Source organism: Typopeltis vanoorti, chromosome 15 (assembly GCF_054136105.1).
Source record: "Typopeltis vanoorti isolate ZY-2024b chromosome 15, IOZ_Tvanoo_1.0, whole genome shotgun sequence".
Classification (NCBI taxonomy): Eukaryota; Metazoa; Arthropoda; class Arachnida; order Uropygi; family Thelyphonidae; genus Typopeltis; species Typopeltis vanoorti.
In genome coordinates this window covers 33,498,027-33,522,962 of record NC_143563.1, presented here as the reverse complement: position 1 = coordinate 33,522,962, position 24,936 = coordinate 33,498,027, and the positions used below count along the sequence as shown (strand labels likewise).

The 24,936-nt window shown below is 34.6% G+C and overlaps 1 protein-coding gene across 2 annotated transcripts in view; it reads left to right on the top strand.

The window, feature by feature from the left end:
• Positions 1-23,870, top strand: part of Uqcc1 (Ubiquinol-cytochrome c reductase complex assembly factor 1) — a 145,103-nt gene extending 121,233 nt beyond the window's left edge. The window contains exon 9 of one of the 2 annotated variants that reach the window (XM_090405338.1): positions 22,983-23,870. In XM_090405338.1, the coding sequence (XP_090261464.1) occupies positions 22,983-22,997 (15 nt within the window). In that variant the 3' untranslated portion in view covers positions 22,998-23,870. Of the gene's footprint in view, positions 1-21,371; positions 22,339-22,982 lie in introns of those variants that run through there. The other variant, XM_090405337.1, reaches the window with a different exon arrangement.
• Positions 23,871-24,936: the final 1,066 nt, after the last annotated feature.

Here is a 24,936-nt window from a genome sequence, read left to right as displayed (position 1 = left end):
TGGCATTTTCTTTTTGCTAATTTGTAAGTTTTTGATAGTTTTAAGGAGGCAGTACTATTTAGAGGATCAAAAAAATCGATTTTTTAATATTATTTTCTGAAAGAATGTACTTTTAAAAATCTGTTCCTAAATTTTTATCAAGAAATTCGAAAAATTCCCAAAGATATAGCCTATTATTCAAAGCGTTGCGCAGATCAGAATCGGAGCGCTCACCGCTCTCACTTGTTAGTAAACGAATAAATGCGTAAGAACCTGCAACGGCACGTACTGGCGCTTTGAATGTGAGAGAGGCCGATAACTGACCTAATACATTTAGGTGATGAAAAGTAGGCAATGACAACTGCCTAAAACAAATGAATGCTATATGCGTCATAGCAGACAAAGAACGATCGAAATCAGTCAGTCGTTAATCGATCGTGAAAGTATGATGAGCGCTTATAACGTTTTGATAAAGTCTCTGGTTTTTTTTGTCTTGTTAATTGCATGTTAGTCGGCAGTGAAGAAAATACATCATGTCTACTACTCGAAATTGTGTCAATAGTGTAGATTCCTTCTGCTACATTTGTGGCAGCTTTACTGTTCCCAGTCAAAGGACAAATATCACTGATTTCGTTAAGAAAGTGTACTTTGCATACTCTGACATAAAAATTGCAGATCAGGACAAGTCATGGACTCCAAATAAAGTGTGTAAGTCATGTGTAGAAAATTTACGACAGCGGAGCAAGGGAAAACGCCAAAAATTAGCTTTTGGCATTCCAATGATTTGGCGTGAACCGAAAAATCACGTAGATGATTGCTATTTTTGTTTAGTTCAGACTTCTGGTTATAATAAGAAGAATAAGAAAAAAATTGTGTATCCAAATCTTGACTCAGCAATTCGGCCAGTTGCTCATTCCAATGAAATAGCCGTGCTAATTTATAAAGGACTTCCTTTACTTGAGAACGAGCATGATCGGGATATGCCAGATGTTCTTGCAGAGCAAGACCCGGATGTTGATTTAGACAATGAAAATTTAATTTCTAGTTCTGGACCGCAACGTTTTACTCAAGCGGAATTGAATGACTTAGTAAGAGATTTGGACCTATCAAAGGAATCATCGGAATTGTTAGCTTCAAGATTAAATGAAAAAACTTACTGGATGAAGATACGAAGATAACTTTTTATCGTAGCAGGGAAAGTAATCTTGTACAATATTTTAAACATGAGTGTGGGTTTGTTTACTGTAACAATGTGTCAGGTTTACTAACTGAAATGAGTGTTGTACAATATCATCCAAATGAGTGGCATTTATTTATCGACAGTTCAAGCAGAAGTCTCAAGTGTGTCTTACTACACAATGGGAATGTATATGGCTCAATTCCTATTGGCTATTCAGTCCACTTAAAGGAAACATATGAGGACATTAAAAAGGTTCTGAAGTTATTAAAATATACAGACCATAACTGGATCATCTGTGTGGATCTTAAAATGGTGAACTTTTTACTTGGCTTTCAAAGAGGATATACAAAGTTTCCGTGTTTTCTATGCTTCTGGGATAGTCGAGCTAGAAACCAACACTGGAGTCAGAAACATTGGCCTCTTAGAATATCCTTAAATATTGGAGAACAGAATGTTATAAATCAACCTTTAATCGACAGAGAAAAAATCATTTTTCCACCTCTACACATCAAACTAGGTCTTATGAAGCAGAATGTTAAAGCTTTAGATTTACAAGGTGACTGTTTCCAATACATATGTGAAAAATTTCCACGACTTAGTTATGAAAAAATTAAAGCCGGTGTATTTGATGGACCGCAAATTAGAACTTTAACGAGAGACCCAAATTTCATCAACTCTATGAACGGAATTGAGAAAGAGGCCTGGACTTCATTTACGATGGTTGCGAATAATTTTCTTGGAAACAAAAAAGCGTGCAATTACAAAGATCTAGTGGAAACAATGCTTGAAAATTTCCAGTGCCTAGGTTGCAACATGAGCATAAAGCTTCATTTCCTATACAGTCATCTTGATAGATTTCCCGAGAATTTAGGTGCTGTGAGCGATGAACAAGGTGAAAGATTTCATCAAGACTTAAAAACTATGGAAGATCGGTACCAAGGAAGATGGGATTCTCACATGATGGCTAACTACTGTTGGAGTATTCAAAGGGATTGCCAAAACAGAACACACAGCAGAAATTGCTACAAACAAAAATTTATTCCCTGAAACTCATGTGTAAGTAAAATTGTTATTTTTTTATAAATATTCTTGTAATTTTTAATGAATATTGTCAAGTAGTTATGTATCTAATTATTGGCCTCTCTCTCTCGCATTCAAAGTGCCAGTACGTGCCGTTGCAGGTTCTTACGCATTTATTCATTTACTAACAAGCGAGAGCAGTGAGCGCTCCGATTCTGATCTGTGCACTGCTTTGAATAATAGGCTATATCTTTGGGAATTTTTCGAATTTCTTGATAAAAAGTTAGGAAGATTTTTAAAAGTACATACTTTCAGAAAATAATATTAAAAAGTCGATTTTTTTGATCCTCTAAATAGTACTGCCTCCTTAAAACTATCAAAAACTTACAAATTAGCAAAAAGAAAATGCCATAGAGGAAAAACCTGATGTGATAGAGAAAAATGGGTTTGATATTTGAAATCAGCACACCCAAATTAGTAAAAAACAAGTCTCATATAAAAGTCAGCAAAAATTGTGTTGGACTGTGTTATTGAATAATATTTGATACAGCTTGATGAATTGGAATGCAAGCTATGATAACAGGATATTGCTATTCTCAGCAAGCTACAAAATTTTATCTAATACTAAAAAGAATCTTATGCTGAAGAAAATGTAGGTGAAATATCAAGCAAGATTCTGAAGAACTAGATCAACAGTTGACCAGATTTCCAGATTTTTACACTTAGATGTATACGAGAGGGAAAAAAAAAGTGGGAATATAATCTGCAGGTCCATGTTGTATTTATAGATTTTAGAAAAAGCGTATGATAGTATTCATTGGGAAGACCTTTGAGGAGTATTACATGAACTTGGAATACCTCATAAGATAATATGTTTAATCAAAATTTGCACCACTGACAGCCTAAGCATGGTATTGGATAATGGAATTACATCTGAATCTTTTGATATTAAGACAGGATTGAAGCAAGGTGCCCTTTCACTCATCCTTTTTTTATTTGCATTAGAAAAATGTATATGAGAAACTGTAAAAGATAACACAAACAGAACAGCAGTATTAGGATATGCAGTTGATATATGCCTTGTTGGAGAAAATGATGAAGACATTAAAATAAAATTTAGAAAACTCAAAAAACCCAATAAAATAATACTGTTGAAAAACCAGTATTACATATCAACCAAGACAAAACTGAATGTGTAAAAGTATGCAGATCAAGGGAGAAATGACCAGTTTACCATTGATAACCTGAAATTTAAAAGTGCTACTTCCTTCAAATATCTTGGAACATTGATTATATGAAGTAATAAAATTGGTACAGAAATAAAGCCAGAATACATGCCTCCAATAGATATTATCATTCACTACATCATTTACCATATTCCAAAATTCTATCAAGCAGAGTCAAAACAGAAATATACAAAACAATCATTACACTTTTGTTTTATATGGAGTAGAAACCTGGAACATAACAGACCAAGATGCAAAGGCTTTGCAGATCTTTGAAATAAAATTCTTAGCAAAGTCTGTGGACCTGTAAGAGATAACACAACAGGTGAATACAAAGGTGGGGACGTAATCAGGAACTGTACGAATTCTATAGATCCCCCACTTATAGTTGATGAAATCAGAGCTTGCAGATTGAGATGGCTTGAACATGTGGAAAGAATGGGTGAGGAGAGAATGGCTAGGCAAGCATTGACAGTGAAGCCTGATGGAAAGCGACCTACAGGTAGACCACAGAAAGAAGAAAAGGATCTCATTTGTACACATCTTATTGATACAACAAGTATCCAGCCTGTATTAAGACTCCTGCTAGGGTTTTAGGAACACTGACTTTGCATTTCTTCAGTTTATTATCTTGGTAGTGATATGTATGACATCTGTATTAAAACTCAGATATCCCACAAATTAATAATAAAAAAAATAACCAATTCCATGTTAATAAGTTATTTAAGCATGTTTTCTTTTAACATTTGTATGTCGTGAATAAGATGTTCTCAGATGCAATCCCCCCCCCCCCCCAATCTTTGCTACAAAAGTCTTGCTTAGGTACAAAAGATATGTTTGTATTAGGCAAGTGTTATTTAATGAAAGACTGTTATGTTATTACTTACAGAAATGCCAAAATTGCCATTGTACTAGTGTTATGGAAATAAGTTAATTTACATGAGTGTATAAACCTTATGATATGGAAAAACATTATAAGCTCTGATTGTTTGAAACAAAATTATAAACGAAAAATAAACAAAATAAATTACTCCCGTGTACTCTCAAACCAGCCCAATTCCTGTATACCCTCAAACCAACCCAACTCCTAATATGTTTTGTAAAAAAAACATGCAGCGAGTTCACAGTCGGGTTTCTGCTTGTCTTATCTGATGATTTTTCACAAAATAGCCAATACCTATCATTTTTGTTGCTGGCTTGCTACATATATCATAGTTGTTGTTTTTTTTATTCTCGTTTCCTTCAAAATCCAAAATTTGCATAGTTCATTTTTTTTGGTTTTAATTCTTATTTAATTTCATGTATTTTCTACACTCAGTTATTGCTAGCTTTTACCCACCACTTAAAATCGCATGCGGTCTTGGCTTCAATCATTTCCTTTGTCAATTTTTCACCATTTTTACTTCAAGACTTTTATACAGGTATGTTAATTAATATCATTCCTTTTAAACTTATTAAATTTAACCTTATAAGGCTAATTGTTACAAAGGGTCTGCTCCATTGCCAAAAATATCTTAGCTTTTCTTCTCTACTATAAATGAATAAAATTCCTAAAAGAATACTGTGTAAAACTAGCTAAGCAAAAGTTATGGGAGGACTTTGGCAAGAACATAGAAAATAAATATCAAGAAAGTAGCAAAATATTCTGGAGGTTGTAGAAGAAGCTTAGAAATGGAGGAAAGAGTGCTGTAAAAGAAGTTACAGATGATAAAGGTGACATGAAAATGGGAGAAAAGGATATCCTTGAAGTATGGAGTAATTAAAAACTGCTAAATGAAACAAGCAGTGATGACAGCATAGTGGTAAAAAACACTGACCAGGCATGCAGTCAGGAATACATATCCATACTTGAAGTAGAAAAAGCCATCAAAGGCTTGAAATGTGGAAAGGCACCTGGAGTAGATGATATCAGACCAGAAATGCTGAAGTATGGTGGTATAAAAGTCTTACAGTGACTGCACTGCATAATTCAGAAGGCCTGGACATAGGGACGAATTCCCGATGATTGGAGTAGAGCTCTCATAGTACCCATATATAAAAAGGGAAATAAAACTGAATGTGAGAATTACAGAGGTATTTCCCTACTGAGTGTTCCTGGCAAGATCTATGCAAGTATACTTGAGAAACAGTTGAGAAGAATTGTGGAAGAAAAGCTTAGTGAAGAACAAGCTGGATTCAGGCCAAATAGAGGCTGTCAGGATCAGATATTCACTTTATGATGAATAGTTGAGAAATCATGGGAATATAACAAAGATGTGTATTTAAGTTTTGTAGATCTGGAAAAGGCATATGAAAAGGTGCCAAGAGAAAAGCTATTCAATATGCTACAGTTATATGGTATCAATGGGGCATTATATCAAGCAATACTTAGTCTTTATTTGAGTTGTAAGTCAGCAGTTAGAATTAAAGGAAGTACAGGAAGATGGTTTAATGTTAAATCTGGTGTGAGACAAGGATCTACATTATCCCCTCTGTTATTCATTATCAAAATGATCACATTATGAAGGAAAGTGGTTTTTAACCTGATATCAAAATTGGATATGTTAATCTCGCTCTTTACTTTATGCAGGTGATGTTATATTTTTCTAAATAGATTCATTACAAGTTTGCAAGATTCCCTGATTAAACTGAATAACTGTTGTAATAGATATGGTATGAAGTTCAGCAATAAAAGACAAACACAATGAAAATAGGCAGAATCGTTGAAAATGTCAACTGCGTTGTGAACGGAGAACCTGTGGAACAAGTAAAACATATCAGCTACTTAGGCACGATTTTTAGCGAAGATGATAAATTAAATATGGAAATAGACAACAGAATCAGCAAAGCTGGTATGGTAGGAAGTCAATTGAATAAATTCATATGGAATAAGAGAGAAATTAGCCAAACCACTAAATTAGCTGTATACAAGACAGTGTTCAAACCAGTTTTAACTTATGGATCTGAGAGCTGGGTCAGAAGTAAAACACTTGACCAAAGACTAGAGACGGCAGATATGAGAATCCTAAGAAAGATTATAGGCGTGAACAGATGGCATCAATGGCAATATCATATTAAAAACAAGGATATTAGGAAAGAACTTGACATTGTTAACATCCAGGAATGTGTTAGCAGAGCTAATCTCAGGTGGTATGGTCACTTAAACAGAATGGGCGAGAAGAGATTGGCAAAAGAAGTGTTCTCTGCCAGGTTGGCAGTAAAATGACCCAGAGGAAGACCAAGATATAGGTGGATTGATACAAAGTGCCTTAGATGATAGAAATATAAGATCTGATAATGTTGGGGTCTTGACAAGTGACAGACTGATTTGGAGGAAAACTGTAGATAGGAAGTTAGTAATGATGTAAATTTTTCATGTAGTACTATCATGTCCTGTACACCCCTTGAGGGTACATGGCAGGAATTTGATGATGATGATGAATTCCTAAAAGAACTTAAAGAGCTTTGTCACCATTTCAAGCAAAATGCTGAAACCTGCCCTTCCCAAGTGGGATTCAACCCCCACCCCTCCCCCAGACCTGTTGATTGGAGAATGGATGCACTTTCCACTTGGCCAATCAGATATTTAAACCTATGGCATCTATATTCATTAAATTATTCTAATAACTGTGATAAGGCTTGGTTTCCCCCAAATACAATACACAGAATCTCATCCACATATCTTCCACAAAAAAATTATGCCTATTATAAGGTTTAGTAAAGTGTTGATTTCAGGTAGACCAAGAATAATTCTACTGGAAAATTTCTTCAGGTGGCTTAAATTTTGATCATTCACGAGCAAACAATAGACAGTTTTAGGACAGTCACTTCGGTGTAGGGAGCATTGAAATAATTCAAATGTTGTTAGAGAGAAAAGTATTACCTTTAATATTTTGAAATAATCTGTTTGTATTTATAACATTAATCTGGAGTTTTTAATAGAAAGTGTATTAGATTGAAAATAGTTTAACAATGGAGTGGCACAATATGTTGGTAAGATACGGTTGGAGCTACTGGAAAACCTGCAGTATTGCAATTAGAACCAACTCAACAGCAATAAACATTCACAGATCATACGTTATTTAATCTAATTGGTAGTTAAATGAAATTAAATATTATCCTGTCCACAATTTGTGTGATCTTGTTTGATTCCATCTTATATATACAAATAGTGCAGCTCACTCACAGAATTGTCTCTCTCTCTCTCTCTCTATCATTTTATTCTTTAACATCTGATTGATAACAACTAAAAAGTGGACTGACACTCCATAATGGCTCCCTTAACAGTTTCATCTTTTACAGCTTTTATTATTTACATTATTTTTTTTATATCAGCCCCACACATGACAGCACTGTTTGGGGGGGGGAAGCAAGTGTTTATAATGAAGAAAGGAGTTTATTGATGTTTCTTGAAGATTGAGGATTGTAAACATTAGAGGAAACAGTATGGAGAAAGACTGTTCCAAGGAGGAGAAGGATAAGAAGTTGGTTCAATAAGTTTGGAGCTAAACTGTAAGTAGGTGTTGATCAGCAGCTGCTTGTGTTTGTATGTGATTAGAGGAAAGTGGAGGGATGGTAGTGGCCAGTTCATTAGATCAGCACCAATGGAAATACCTACAGAAGAGACATAATACAGCAACAGAGTATCTGTAGGAACAACTGGAAGGAGTCAATGAGAGAGGGGGCGGGGATCATTTAAATGAATTACTTTCTTCTGAATACAATCAAGAATTCCAAGGTCTTAGATGCACCACCTCAAATGTGGGAACAGTTTTCTAAGGTGAGGATTTGAGCTTGATAAAGTGCTGGGAGTTGAGTAGGAGAAAAGTACTTGTGAATGAAAAAGAATATCAAGCTTTTTGGAGGCTATGGACTGGATATGCTTGCGTTAGGATAGGTAAAATGTGAACGTTTACACAAAAACTGATTCTGATTGGTAAACAGAATATTGTCAAAAGTGAAGAAGAGTAAGGCATGGTCTTGTCTCATTTCTTAAAAGAAAATGAGACAGGATTTCATTTTTGATGGTATTGAAATTTACCAGGCTATCCTCACCCCCAAGAATGGCAAGGAGTTGTGTTTAAGGCATTTGTTAAAGAATATCTTGAAAAACAAATTACCTAAGCACCACAGGGTTTTGAAAATGAAAAAGAGTGTGTGAACAGTATGGTCATCAGAAAAGATATCAATAGGATTGGATATCAGAAGAAGATCATTGATGTATAGGAGGAACTTAGGTAAAACATGTAGCCTTGGGGGTACACCAACAACGATTGAAAAATCTGATGAAAGGAAACCACCACCATGATTTTCATGGTGGCAGTTTCCTTTCATCTGCCAACTTTTTCCATTTGGACTGCCAACTTCCTCCTCAGTGAACTGAGGAGGAAGTTGGCAGTCCATTTGTAAGCAAAAGGAGGAATATATTAGTAAATGAGTACCAAATGAGTAAATGAGACCAAATGAGATTTATACTCATAATACAATTTAATCAAATAACTACAGAGAAATAATTAAACAACAGGTTTAATCATTTCAATATTTCATCTCTGTCACAGAGACATCTTCAAGAATACAATGTTAAAATTGTAATAACACACAAGAAACAATAAGTGGAAGAAATGAAATTATACTATATAAAGACTAAAGTTGTATGAGGGGCCCTCTGTGGGTGCTGTTGGCTAGCCTTAGTTGTTTTTAGGACAGCTAAAAAATTTGGGACACTTCTTGAGTGTCCCAAATCTTGAAGTTTAACACAACCATATTTATTAAGTTAAGGCTGGTTTTTAAATCTTTTACTAATTCTAAAAAAAAAGTCTTTCAAGTTTGGTATTTACTGTGATGGAGCATAATAGTTTCCTTCCATCTGATTCTGTGCAAAGTCAGCTAGACCTGACTGATCATAGTTGTGATGGCAGATGTGTTTTTTGTGTTCATCTAGGCATATGTTAGCAGATCTCCCAGTCAGATAGATGATATCTATTTGACCAAAGTAGCAAAAGCAACTTATCATACATAATATAAGTTTCAAGAACAAGGAACCTTGTAAACATCTGGAACAGAAAGGAGAGGAAGCGGATCCTTAGGAAAGCGAAGGAGGTTAGCCAGCTTCAAATGAGGTTCAAAAGCTGTGCAGAGATTATATTTCTTTAAAGTTCTGGCTATTTTTTCTTGAGTGCCCCAGATATAGAGAATAGTGATGGCATTACTGGAGTTCTTATGTTAAGAGGGATGTGAAGAGGTGGAAGGGACAGATAATTTGTAGATCTTTTTGGTATTGTAACCATTGGACAGGAAGGTTTGGCAAATAAAGGTGAGTTCCACTATAAGGGAAGCTTGGGTGGAACAGAGATTGGAAGCTCTGTTGACAAGGGTTTTGATGACACAGTATTGTTGAGAAGGGGGGGGGGCTGATGGGAACATCAATACGGTGTCATCAAAACTGTTGTCAACAGAGCCTCCAACTTCTGTTCCACCCAAACTTTCCTTACAGTGGAACTCACCTTTACTCACCAAATCTTTCTGTCTGCATCCTCACATCCCTCTAACATAAAGACTACAGTAATGTCATTACTATTTTCCTATATCCAGGGAGCTTCAGAAAGAATAGCCAGAACTTTAACTTGACTCATAACTTGGGTCACAGCTGAGTTAACAGTAGAATACACTATTAGAGTTTAAAGAGAAATAATGGATAGATTTAATTAAGAGGGAGATGTTAAATCCCGTTTTATTTTCTTAATTAAATTTTTAATTAAGAAATTAAGAAACAAATTAACAAATTTGCCAGTAAAATAGCCTTTTGGCTTATTATCTTTGTAATGGATAGATTTTTTTTTAATAATGAATAAGATATTACATAACTTATTCATTATTACAAAAAAATAAAAAATATGAATAGTTCATGGCAATTACTTTCCAAAAGTTTGAGACTAGCATGCAATCAGAATGGTTAAGATTCAGACTATGTTGTAAAATTTCAGTTTCAAGAAACAGATGATTGAATTTAAATCTACCAGAATGAAGAATTGTAGTTTGATTCCAAAGAACTGTGTCATGTCATGGTGTCAATGCTATTTGTTCCTTTGTTACTTTATGGAAATTCTTTTTTCATCAAATTGTAATCTCATTGAGAGATGATATCTATTGATAATTTTCTGGATGATAGTTTCATCACAGATTTTTTGCTAAAAGAATAACTTATATACCATCTTTTCTACCATCTACCAAAGATCAATTACTTCTCTCCTTGCTCGGTATCTGTCAAGTGCCATAACAATTTATGCCAGCCTTGTTATTTTGGGTTGTTTTGCCAAGATTCTTCATATCATCCGAATGCCCTGCCTACCAGTCCAAAGTTTTGGAAAGTAATTGCCATTAACTGTTCATAATGTAGCAGTGAGTTTGAGGTTATTTGATGTGAAGTGGAGTCTAACAAGATCAAATAATTGGTAGGATGTTGATATAGACCTAGTGGATCAGCTGCTAGTAACAATAAAATGCATTACCATATAAACTTAATAGGCACTTGATTAATCATCACAGGTGACTTTAATTATCCAAACATTGCTGGGCTAGCAGTGAAATCTCATAAAAAGAATGAAGCCGAATTTCTTGTTGCTGTTGCATTACAATTTCCTTAACATATTCACATTGGCAAGAGATAAAAACTCCCACTGTGAACTTACTCTTCTGATGTGGGGAGAAAAAATATCTCATGCCTATTTGCATATCAGCAGACATACCACATTGTTACAGGTTCTTTGAGTTTAAATAAATCTGCATAGAGGGAAATGTGTTTGTTTTATGACATTAGAAAACAATAATTAAGGAGAATGCTATGGTTAGTACTGAATTACTAAAAGGTGTAAACCAACCATGAGCCATGTGAGCATGGCAAATATAAGGATGAGAGAGAGAGAGAAAACAGGTGAGACTATAAGTACTTTCATTACAAATGAAATTATTAATGATTTACATTTGTGATATGATATATTATATGTGTGTGTCTTATAAGTTGCTCAGCTGGAGTGAATAGCATGTGTCATCCAGGGGCGAATGCTGGTCTTGAAATTTACGCTTGCTCTTGTTATCATTCAGGGAGTGAGAGGGGTGATTGAAGTCTGATTAGCGGAATAATGAATTATTAACCATTTAAAACTATATATATTTAGAAATTTATGTACATTTAATCATACAAATACAACATTTATTTTACAAATGATATTCTGTCTTTTTTTTTTTCAATTTAGCTACTTGAATACAAATTCTACCTTATGGTTCTTCTTTATGAACTGGTCAATAACATCATCATAAAAAGTTAGTTGTAACTTAATTTTCCCAAGCAACACGCACACTTGTAAAGGCTGGCTGAGGCTCACTGGCTAGAGCTACGTTGACTGTGTATGACCTGTGTTTAAGCAGCAGAGTGAGACGACGTGAAATGGCTATGCGCGTACATGAAATCACAGTGCTAGTACCGCGAGGACCTAGAAGCTCCTACAACCAAGCAAGCCAAAGTAGCTTTGACTAGACGAGCAAGCATCGGCTTTGATGCACAACGCAAAACTCAATTATTGCCACGCAAGCTTAAGACGTCTTCTGTCTACAAAAATAAAAGCCTAAATGGAATGCTTATAAATGCATGCATTTATTAACAAATAAATATTATTTCTTTCTCAATTAATGAACTTGTGCAGCAAGCATGGGGAATTCACCCCTGGTGTCATCCTATAAACTCTAGACATGTATGTTTGCATTTATGTATGATGGATGTAATTTTAAAAATATATATATATATGTAATGAGAGGAAAAGAGGGAGGGCTTATCCAGTGAACTGATAATGTTGATCAGATGATTCATCTAGTTATAGTGGGAATACGTGTGGTTTGATTGGAGCAGCAAATCATCTTTGTTTTGCTTGTTATGTGTGTATTTATTTCTGTTTTATTTATATTTCACTTTGTTTTCTAAGAATTTTCTTTTATTCACTGATGATGGCAATATATACATCAGTAATTTCTAATCATAATCACAATTTTCTACCATTTTGTTTCTACTTTCATCACATACATTTTTTTCTTTTTGTCAGTGGCTCATCTATATCATCAATAATATCTTGCATATGCTAGTATTTTTTGGAGATCTATGGATGCAGTTCACTTCCTATAATACGAGGGTGGTCTGAAAAGTGCTCGGCCTTGACCATAGATTGCAACACTATAGGCAAGATTTTTTTTTTTTCCTAAGTTGGTACATCTGTCATAAGCATCCATGTGAAATTGCAAGTCATTCTATCAAGTAGTTCGTTTTATACAGCTATCTGAAGCAAAAGTGTTGTCTGTGTCCCTTGAAATGGATAAAATTGAGTATCATGCAGTTTTAAAATTCTTTGTAAAAGAAGATTTAACGCCAAAAGAAACTCATTCGAAGTTCATAAAAGTTTATGGGTATTCTTCTCTTCGGTTTCAACAATTAAGAAATGGGCTGCCAAGTTTAAACGTGGCCATACCAGCCTTGAAGATGATCCACATGAAGGATATCCAAAAAGTGTAACAACATCAGAAATCATTGATCAAGTGCACGATATGGCATTGGATAACCAGCGAGTCAAAGTGCATGAAATTGCTGAGACTAGAGGCATTTCAAAAGAACATAGGATATATTTTGCATGAAGAATTGCAAATGAAAAAACTTTGCACAAGGTGGGTCTGCGCTTGCTCACAGCAGATCAAAAATGCACTCGCATGAAAATCTCTGAACAGTGCTTGGAGCATTTTAACAAGAATAAAACTGATTTTGTGCGTAAATTTATTACTATACAAAGGTGTTTTAGCAATGGGAAAATTAAGGGATCTGCATTATGAATTGTTGGAACATCCACCCTATTCCCCAGATTTTGCTCCCTCTGACTTCTATCTCTTCCCAAAACTAAAACTCTTCCTCGCTGGTCAGCATTTTTCTTCGAATCAAGAGGTGATTGCAGCTGAAGAGGGGATTATAATTATAATAACCTAAAAATAATGAATTCCTTCTATAAACATAGACATACATAAATATACTTGGGCAGCAAGAGGATGGAAATCAATATTAGATTATTTTATATTAAATGAAAAGACATCAAAATTTTCACTAGATGTTCACAGAGGATATGAAATAAGCAGCGACCGCTTCCTTGTTAAAATAAAATTAAGATTACCACCTAAATGGCTACAAGTAACAAGAACAGAAAGAATATTTGAAACATTTGTTTATAAAACTAGACTATTGAATGATACAAATGTACAATGGCTATATGAACAAAGAATTAACCAATATCTAGATAAAATAAAACAAAATGAAGGAATAGAAATAGAATGGCTTAATATAAAAATGATACTAAATGCAGCAGCAAATGAAAGCTTAGGAAAGACCAAAAAATTCAATAAAAGGAAAAAACTGAAGATCTGGGATGATACAATCAAAGAAATAATCAAAAAGAAAAAAGAAGCCTATCACAAATGGTTAAGCAGTAAAAGATTAGAAGATGAAATAGAATATAAAAGAATAAGAGCCATAGCTAAAAGAGAAGTCTGAAAAAGAGACATAGAGAATCATGGAACAAATTTGTTTCTAATTTAGAACATCATTTATATAAAATAAGACCAATGTATATAAGATTTTGAAACACTTAAATGCAGATACCAAAGAAAACATAAAATTAAACACCAAATTGAAATTAGAAGAATTTTTAAATTACTACAGAGAATTGTGGACAGACAAATATTTTAAAAAAGATAACTAGCAAACAATTAATGAAAAGGAAATAATTAAAGAAGAATTAGAAATCAGCCTGAAAGAAACAAGAAACGGAAAATCATCACCTGAAGAAGATAAGCTAGGTTCAGAACTATACAAATACACAGGAACAAGATTCAAAGAAAGACTCTTATTATTTTTAAATAAAATTTATTCAACTGGTATTCCCCCAATAGAATGGAAAAAAGCAATTGTGATTCCTATCTTTATAAAAAAGGTAATAGAGATGACCCTAAAAACTATAGAGGTATCAGTATACTAAATTCCTGTTACAAAATATATAGCAGAATCTTAAATAGCAAACTAATGAAATATTCCGAAAACATTTAGAAGTACAGAATGGATTTAGAAAAGGACGATCATATATAGACCTGGCCTTTTGTCTAAAGTTAATAATAGAGAAAAGAAGAGAATACAATTTAGAAACACATATTGCATTTATTGACTTCGAAAAAGCATTTGACAAAGTTAAAAGAAACATATTGTTTAACATATTAAAAGAAAGACAAATACCAAATAATGTCCTAAAAGCTATCACAAGTATATATGCAAATAATCAAATACAAATAAGATTAAATCACGAGCTATCATATACGAGAGAGAGATAAACCAAGGGATCCGACAGGGATGTCCCCTCTCAGCAACTCTTTTTAATATCTACTTAAATGAAATAATAATAGAATGGAATAAAAATTTACATCAAGGAATTAAACTTTCTCCTACAGTGAACTTAAACACTCCTTTTTGCCGACGACCAAATAATAATTACAAATTCTGAAGATAACTTACAGAAAGCTATTTTAGATCTAAATGAGATAGCCAAAGATTATAGTATGATAATATCAACAGAAAAATCAAAAACTATGGCCTTTAAAGGGCAAGAACTAAAATAGTAATAGATAACAAGATCTTAGAATAGGTGAATTCATTTAACTACCTAGGATGTATGATCACATATGAAAAAGATATAAACGTAAAAATTGTAAAATATTTAAAAATAACAGGTGTAATTAACTCTATATATAAACCAAACCTAGTTCAAAAACAAACCAGACTAAAAGCATACAATACATTAACCCTACCAGTCAATGTGTGGAAGCAAAATCTGGACAATAAAACAAAAAGACAAAGATTAATAACAACATAAATGAAGATTATGAGAAAAACTGCAAAATATACCCTATTTGATCACAAAAGAAACAAAGAAATTATGAAAGAATTAAACCAAGAACCAGTAATAGAAAAAATTAAAAAATATAAACATAAATGGATGGAAAACATGTTCAAAGAATGAAAACAAAGATTACCAAAACAAGCCATTAGGAAAAAGGATGTCCTCTTTAACGATGACTTCTAAGGCTGGAACAGGCCATACTAAGCCTAAATCCTTGATATGCATGATGATGATGATTTATTACTATGGATGAGACTTGGATTCACCATTACACACCAGAATCAAAACAGCAGTTACAGCAGTGGACAGAAGCCGGTTGTTCAGCGCCAAAAAAGACAAAGTCGGTTCCATCACTCAGCAGGAAAGGTCATGGCATCGCCATTTTGTTTCTTAATTATCTTGAAAAGAGTAAAACAATAACTGGGGAATATTATTCCGATCTTTTAACCAGACTAGACGAAAAAATTTCTGAGAAAAGATCCAGTTTGCAGAAGGAAAAAAAATCATCTTTCATCGGACAATGCACCTGCCCACAAAGGTGTTTTAGCAATAGGAAAATTAAGGGATCTGCATTATGAATTGTTGGAACATCTACTCTATTCCCCAGATTTGGCTCGCTCCTTCTGTCTCTTCCCAAAACTTAAATTCTTACTCGCTGGTCAGCGTTTTTCTTCGAATCAAGAAGTGATTGCAGCTGTAGGGGGTATTTTGCAGATCTTATTGAGAACCGCTACAGGGACAAGATAATGGCACTGGAACATCGCTGGAATAAATGTATTACTCTTAAGGGAGATTATGTTTAAAAAATAAAAATAATTTTGAAATTATAAATTCGTTTTTTCATTGCTAGGCCGAGAACTTTTCAGACCACTTCGTACAGAAAAGAATCCATTTTTATTCAGGCATAGATAAATTTTTACTCACTACATCTATCCTTTCTGAAGACTGACATGAAAATGTTACTATAGTGTAAAAAACATCCCAAAACATCTTCAAGAAGTTTTATTGTATCACTAAATACAGTACAGACACATTTACAGTCTGTGTACCATACTGTAAATTCTGGTGTGTGATGATGAATCCAAGTCTCATCCATCGATGCACAAAATCAGTTTTGTTCTTTTTAAAACGCTCCAAGCACTGTTCAGAGATTTTCATGTGAGCAAGCTCTGTACTCATCTTGCGCAAAGCTTTTTCATTTACAATTCTTCTTGCAAAATATATCTTACATGTTCTTTTGAAATGCCTCTAGTCTCAGCAATTTAACGCACTTTGACTCACCGGTTATCCAATACCATATCATGCACTTGATCAATGAATTACACTTTTTGGACGTCCTTCACGTGGATCATCTTCAAGGCTGGTATAGCCACGTTTAAACTCGGCAGCCCATTTCTTAATTGTCAAAACAAAGAGAAGAATGCCCATAAACTTTTATGAACTTCGAATGAATTTCTTTTGGTGTTAAACCTTCTTTTACAAAGAATTTAATAACAGCATGATACTCAGTTTTATCCATTTCGAGGGATACAGACAACACTTTTGCTTCAGACAGCTGTATAAAACAAAATACTTGATAGAATGACTTACAATTTCACATGGATGCTTATGACAGATGTACCAACTTAGAAAAAAAAATCTTGCTGATAGTTTTGGATCTATGGTCGAGGCTAAGGACTTTTCAGACCACCCTCGTATATGCAGGCGTGCATGTGTGTATAGTATATGTGTGTTTGTACACACACACACACACACATTTTGAAACAGTTCAAGTTTACATTTGAGATTTTTGATATCGTTAAGACAGTCCACAAATATTAATTTTATAAATAAATTTCTAACAAAAAACTTGCAACTAACATGCTGGTATAATCTTTGTGAAATCGTTCTTGTTTGATACACAAGAGAGGTACATACACATCATTCCATATATGGAATGCAGCCAGAATGAATGTTAAGCACCATTTGACAGAAGGAACTTGAGGTCAAAGAATATTAGACCTGATTACAGCGTCGGGGAGAATTTGTGAATTTCGGTAAAAGTTGTGACTGTTCTGCTTTTAGTTGTTGAATTTTGTTTCGTCATGCTGTACTGGTGTGGAAAGTAGCTAAGCGTATGGATATTCCATACAGAAAAGGTACGTGATGAACTTCAAAGCAGGAAATTATGATTTAATGAGAACACTAAGTTCATGTTTGGGCAACTTGTTCACATTCTATAATAATGTTAGTGTTGAGTTATACAAGGGGAATGGATACACTGTGATACTTTTGAATTTTGCTAAGGCTTTTTACAAAATACAGCATGGAATATGCTGTATTTTGTAAAAGATATGGGTCGTGTGCAAAGGGGGACTGAGGAAAAGAGGGTGCTCTAAGGAGGAATATAAGGGGATGAGCGCCCTTGCTTGACCATTAATTCCTCAAATCTTGCTTGACCATGATTTCCATGGTACTCAAATTCTTTTTTTTTTCCTTGTAAAAGAAGTTAAATTTGATAATGCCTCTTAGTAACAAGTATATACTTGGGAGTAGAGCAAAGTCCTGAACCCACAAAATGTCATGCCATGAAACAAATAATAAACAGAAATTTGTAGTTAGTGAAATTTTTAAATGTCCCTACTTTTCTGCATTACAATCTCTGAATTATCCAACCACAGCAGGAGGGCAATTTTCTGGTTGGATACCAGAAGCGATCTGATGCATTCATCCATTTGAGGGTTGGTTAATTGTAGGTTTGTTCCTTTGAAGATTGGATAATTGAGAGATTACCGTATTTATGTATTAGTTATATATCAGTTTTTGTTCCCAAATTAGTATCACAGAGACGAATCTTCAGTTTTTTTTTGTTTTTTTTTGTCTGGTCTCATAGAGCAGCGCTTCCCAAACTGTGGGCTACGCCCCCCTTGTGGGTCGTAGGTTTTGTTCAGGGGGGGGCTGTGAAATAATGAAAACAAATTGAAAATGTTTTACGACTAAGTAGATTTTTTTTTATCTTAAAAGAAAAGTATTTAATTTTTGTTATTTTTTATATTTTAATGAAAAAATTCACAAATTTTGCTTCCTGCATATTTTGGCACTTAATGAATATTAGTAAATATATGCCTATTCATATTTCATTTCAAAGCAGAAATCTAAGAATTGCAGTTTCAAATATTTCACCTGATATTGACTTTTTGTGTAGCAGTATTGAAACACATCCATAACATTAAATTGTTATTAAACTTTTTGTTTTTAATTCTTTCTTTATTACTAATCGTTTTACGTTTCATGTGCTTGTACTGCAAATGTACAATAACAATATATCTATATAAAAATATGAGATAATGTGCAATGTCAAATGTGTATGTAAGATGCTAAAAATGTAATATTTGCATTTGATTTTTGCAATATTCGCTGTGTATGTTTTGTAATGAATATAAATACAATAAATATAATAAAATGTCATCATCATGCATATCAAGGATTTAGGCCTAGCATGGCCTGTTCTGGCCTTAGAAGTCATCGTTGAATCGTTTAAGAGGACGTCCTGGTTTTCTTTTTCCTAATGGCTTGTAACCCCTAGAGATCGCATCCCCTGGGTGGTGGATAGGGGAGCCCACCATGTGTGTGTGTGTGTGTGTATATATATATAGTGGGGTGGTCCGAATATACTGAATAAGGACTCGTGGACCAACAAGGGGCAATCATCTTGATTGTAAGGGAAGCAGCACTCCCGTGGGCCCCCCCTAGCTGGATCTATCCTCTCCTTCTTCTACTTTGAGGAAGATCCACTTACTTTAATCTTTCCTATAAGGCCTTATCAGCCAACTCTTCTTATTTTATGACCCTTATACTATTAGAGTACTGTACTCGAGGGCCATGGGATCTTTTCATTTCTGGCCTTACAACTATGCCCTCTCTATAAACCTTACTATAATTCTTCTATAATTCCCCCTTCAATATACCCTATTCCTCCTATGGGTTTAAATTCGGAAGAAGGCTAGGCAGGCCCTACCGCTGAACTATTCCATCGTCAGGCTAGTCCTCTGACATGGAGAACATAATCCTACTTGTAAGCTGACAGAAAAAAAATATAATCGGATTGAATCTATGGGAAACGACCCTGGAATGGAAAAGGTAAAAATAATATATGTCTATATTACAATTTTTTTCTGAGGGGGGCCGTGAAATATTTTAATTTTTCCAAAGGGGGCCCTGACATCCAGATGTTTGGATAGCGCTGTCATAGAGTAAGAAGATAAATTTGCAGGTAGCACCATTGTTATAATGGTGTTTGCTGTAGTGAGAGTTGATATTATATTAATAGGAATTTGCTGCAAGTAGTCACGAAAATACTACTTGAGAACAAGATGTTCTCAAGTAGTATTTGAGAACAAGATGCTATGACGTATCTATGGAGGGGTCATGGCAGAGGCTGGAGGAGGCGGTCTAATGCCTGCCATACATGCTTTGTACAACTCGGTAGACGTCTTGATGGAACTGCAAGCCTAGCGTCTTCACACCTGCATCGTATGGGCCCCCGAAAGAACTGCAAGACAAGTATGGGAGGCCCGAACCTGATCAGGAAGAGAAGGACCTGTAGGTTGTTGGGCTGGAAACTGAAACGTGGTGGGTAGTCACAGAGGACCCTTCCCAGTGGTGTCATATGGTGCTTGAGGCCAAAAGTCCACCCGGGCTGATAGCACCTAGATAAGTCAAGTCAGTCACTAAAGCCAGAAACTAGAATAAATACCCTGCCCACTGGGGCAGCGAAGACATTAGCTGTAGAGCTGGCTGCCGTTACAACGAGACTTTGTCTCATATTTCATGTGGTCTCCATATGGGCTAACCGTTTTAATAACAAAGGTTGGGAGATTACAGTTGAACCACACTATAGAACAACTTTGGCATTAGAAAGCCAGATATAGTAATGAGGAGAGATGGTGGTGTTTGGGTGATTGATGTTCAGGCGCTCACTTACCTATTGCCATAAGAGCAAGGTTCAGTACTACGAGCGAAATGCTGACCTTGCCAGGCAAATAGAAGAGTTTGGGGGGGGGGGGGCTCCTCGTTTTACCAGCACCACTATCTCTATGAATGGCATGTGGAGTGCCGCTAGCTATAGAGACTTGTCTTTACTTGGTTTATCCAAGAGTGATAAACCAAGTTATTTCCTCAGAGAAATAACTTTTATCAAAGTTATTTCTTTGAGGGCCCTGCAGGGTACACTGGTGTCCATCAGCACATGACAAATAGGATACCAAGGACTGGCATGGCTTCGGCCTTCTTAAGTCCTTTTGGACGTTATGTAAGAGTAGTACTGCTCTATCAGTGTGAAGTATAATAAAATAAAAATTAATAGGAATTTGCTGCAAGTAGTCACTGAAGCCAGAAACACGAGATCATAGCGGATAAAGAAAGTTTAGGAACCATATTGCTAAGTCATTATTGGATAAAAAGGAAATTATTTTCCACTTTATAATGCTTTGTTAAGACTTGTTAACAAAGCATGATAAAGTGGAAGACTTATGAAATAATGTGTGTAGATAATGGTTGTTTGGATGCCAAGGAGATGGACTGCCAGCTGGCAAGATCCTGCAGGAATTTGTCATATGGGCAGTTCCGCCATATGGTGGAATTGCCCATATGACAAATTGAAAGGGAATGTGGTCTTTAAAGGAATGGATGAAGAGGAGTCAGGATAGACATACAAATTAGTGAAGGAATTTGACAATGTAAGTGATATTTTGCGGCTTATGGCAATTGGGAAGAGGGCTTCTTCACTGTAGAATGTTGGGAACAACCAACCTGTGCAGGCAGTTTTTCATTTCAGTGTACAGTGTTTTTTTACTGTTTGATTAGGAAGTATGAGCCCTCTCATCCTCCCCAACTAAAATAGCTTTACACAAATATGCTCTGTTAAGAATATTTGAATAATTAAGAATTTGATACATATTTATAGCTAAATCAGTAGAGATTATATTTAAATGTATATTTGTATTTCTTAATGAAGTCAAACGAAATCTTTTATAGGTAGCACATCTAGATACTTTCAGTCGTGATGAAATACTGATGAAAGGAAAATTTTCATGGATTCCACTCAAAGAAATACTTCAGCACCACAGGTTATGAGTAAAAGAAATTATATTTAATTTATGCAGTTGGATAGGTTTTTCTTTTTTTTTTCACCCGAGATGGTTATTCTGCTATTGAATTCATGTATTTTAGATTAAACAAAAATATTCAGTCGTGATGTTTTTCTCAAACTCTCTCCCTCTCCTGATTAAATCCTGAGAAATTTCAGACTGCACACATTTTACAATTCAATAAAAAAAAAAAGTTCTGTACCACTCTTAATCCAGACTGTCCCAGTCATTTTTTTTTTATCATTATCCAGTTTGTTTTTATTTGAACCAAGTGATAAAATTAAATTCATTAAATACACAACAAGCCAATAATTGTGGTGTGTGTGTGTGTGTATATATATATATAGCACATATCTTCCTCTCTCTTCCTTGCGCTGATAGTTATAGCAGCAATATAATTATTTTAAACATATATAGCAGTTTCATATATTTTATGGAGTAGTAAAGATTGTTTGAAATATGAATTGTGTATCCATCATTATCAATTACTGATACATAATTATGTTTACATTGTTACTAACTGCCTTTGTTGTATATTGTCAGATCTTACATTTTGGTTGTTCACTGGGTTTTTTTTCCTAACATCAACCTTCCCCCTCACATTTAAGTGACCATACACTTTATCTGTTATTTCTTTTCATATTCTTGAATGCTTATGTTGCATGCCTTCTAATATCTTCACATTTAAAATGGTTCCGACACCTGTTCAATCTATTTGTTTTTCTCCCCCCCCCCTTTTTTTTTAAGAACTCATATCTGTGGTTTCCTAATCAGTTTTCAGATTCATACTGAATACTGTTTCAGCTAATTCTCTTATTCCACATACTTACAGTAAACTACTATTTATGCAACCACTCTAGAAAGGCAATTGGATGATTAAAATAGTTACATGATACTGTATTAGAAGTCAGTTGGTTGACATGCAAGATGTTAATTAAAGGATCATTCGTTTTGATAAATTACGGAGACTGCTACAGTGTTAAGAATTACTTTAATTTCCCAACATTTCGACCTTCATATTAAGGTCATCATCTGGAGTATACACATTACAATACAGAGACATTACAATTCAAACAGTATGCCAAAGTACAATGATTTCATCAACTCTTATTCTACTGGCCTGACCTCTAGGGAGGGGGAAAAAACTACAAAGCTATATTCTATTTTTTATATAACATGGTCAGAGAACAAATTCGTGTTATCTTTTAATATAGCAATAGTGGTGGCCTAATCAATAATTTAACATAAATGTTATGTTAAATAAATGAAAACAAAATAATTAAAAAATAACATGTTAGATGCTATAATGAACTCTTAGAACAAGATTATATGGATAGAATATGTGCCATCCATACATATACTTGTGATTTTTTGACCATCATTAAGATTAGGGTGGTTGATTAAAATTTCAGAGTCTCCGTAAATTTGCACTCATACCACATTCTGGTGTAAAGTATTCAGGGCATGTCATTTATGTTCTTTTTTTTTTTTTGTATAGGAATTGTGCATCTAGGTTCACCTATACAAAGCAAGTTATATGTGCGTTGAATATACTATACTCCAAGATGGGCCATGGGATCCTTGCATGAAGAGAAACAAGTTCTTTAATTTTGCAGGAGGTTTAAAGGTGGCATAAGTTGTCTTTTTGTAGTATTCTATTTGATATCCCTTAATGTATGGAATGGTTACAGTTTTTATTGTAATTAGTCTATATTTATTATTAGTTGCAATCTTGTAAAGAATGTTGTTGATAGTATTTGTTCTGTGGCCGTTTTTTTGGAAAGTGTTGATGATAATTTTTAATTCACGCTTAAGTGCTTGCTCATTGCTTTTTAGTGTGTTAATTACACCTAGTTTTTGTGTTGGGTGGTGGTAAGAATTTGTGTATGTATTGGCCATTATATGTAGGCTTAAGGTAAATAGTGAAAGTAGAAGTGACACGTGTGACGAGTGTATCTAGAAATGGAAGTGTGTTCTGACTTTCAGTTGTTTGGTCATTGTACCTGGGCATACTGTTTGAATTGTAATGTAGCCTCTCTCTCTCTCTATATATATATATATAAAAAGCAAAGTCCGTTTTTTCAATGTTCGCTTATAACTTGAGAACGAATTGACCGATTTTGATGATGCCTTCACCAATAGATAGAGGATGTTCCAAAGATGGTTTATGTACATTTTTATTGATGTACACCTCCAGATTATGGAACAGTGATTAATCTTTTTTTTTTACCTCCTTCCACAGCCCATACTGCAGTTTATCTGGCCAATTCTATTTCAGATATTGTAACATTAAGTTCTTTATTACCATTATTATGTTTATGAGTAGTTTTATATGTTATTTTCCAATATGCCACAACAAAGAGCAAGTTCTATGAGACTAAATAGATTTCTGGAATTATTGAAGTTTCTTGGAATAATAAGGAACAGTCTGCTTTCTTACAATTGTAATATAAAATATTCCACTGATCCAACATTTCAAATATCGTTTTAATGCAAAGCAAATAGTTGAAAGGGGGTTCATGCCTACTTTCAAGGTGCAGTGTCAATGGCAACAACCTTCCAACCAAATGGTAATTTGGCTGGAAGGTTGTTGCCATGCAAACCAACACAAACAAGCAGCTTTCTATGTAGACAGATCACAGACTCTCAATTATATATCTGGTTTAATCCTTTATCAAGTGTAAGCAAACAGTTTGCGCCTGAAGTATTTTCAGGACTGGGGAAACTCGTGGTAAAGGTGAAGTAAGTTCTGATCACTTGCCTTAGTATCTCCCATAATGCAAAGCACATCTCCTTGCAGATGTATAATGCTATGCATTAAGGGAAGGGCTACTACCCAAACCGGTTTTGACCTTTATTGAGGTGTCATCAGTGGGAGCCAGACCCAGATGTGGTGATACTAAGGTGGAAGTAATGCAGAAGTCATATACCAATTGCCAAAAGGTGTCAACACCTTATTATTAAAATTCTCTGGATTTGGCAACTGGTATATGGTGAATATGACTTCTGCATTACTTTCACCTTAGTATCACCACATCTGCATCTAGCTCCCACTGATGAGACCTCAAGCACATCTTGTAAACATGTATAATGCATAGCATTATACATGTTTACAAGATGTGCTTTGCATTATGGGAGATACTAAAGCAAGTGATCAGAACTTACTCCACATTTACCACGAGTTGCCCCGGTCCTGAAAATACTTTAGGTGCAAACTTTGTTTGCTTACACTTGGATAAATATATAATTGGTAGCATAGCCAAATGAAAAAACTTCCATTGACAGATCACAGAGTTGAACTCAGAAAATGCACCCACAGCCAATGAAGTAGCGATTGTCATTACTGGGCAAGAATTTAACCTGCAGAGACAGTCTTACATGGTCACAACGATAGACTGAAACGGAATGCGAGACGCATAGAGCCTATAATGAACTTCAATATCCACTTTTAT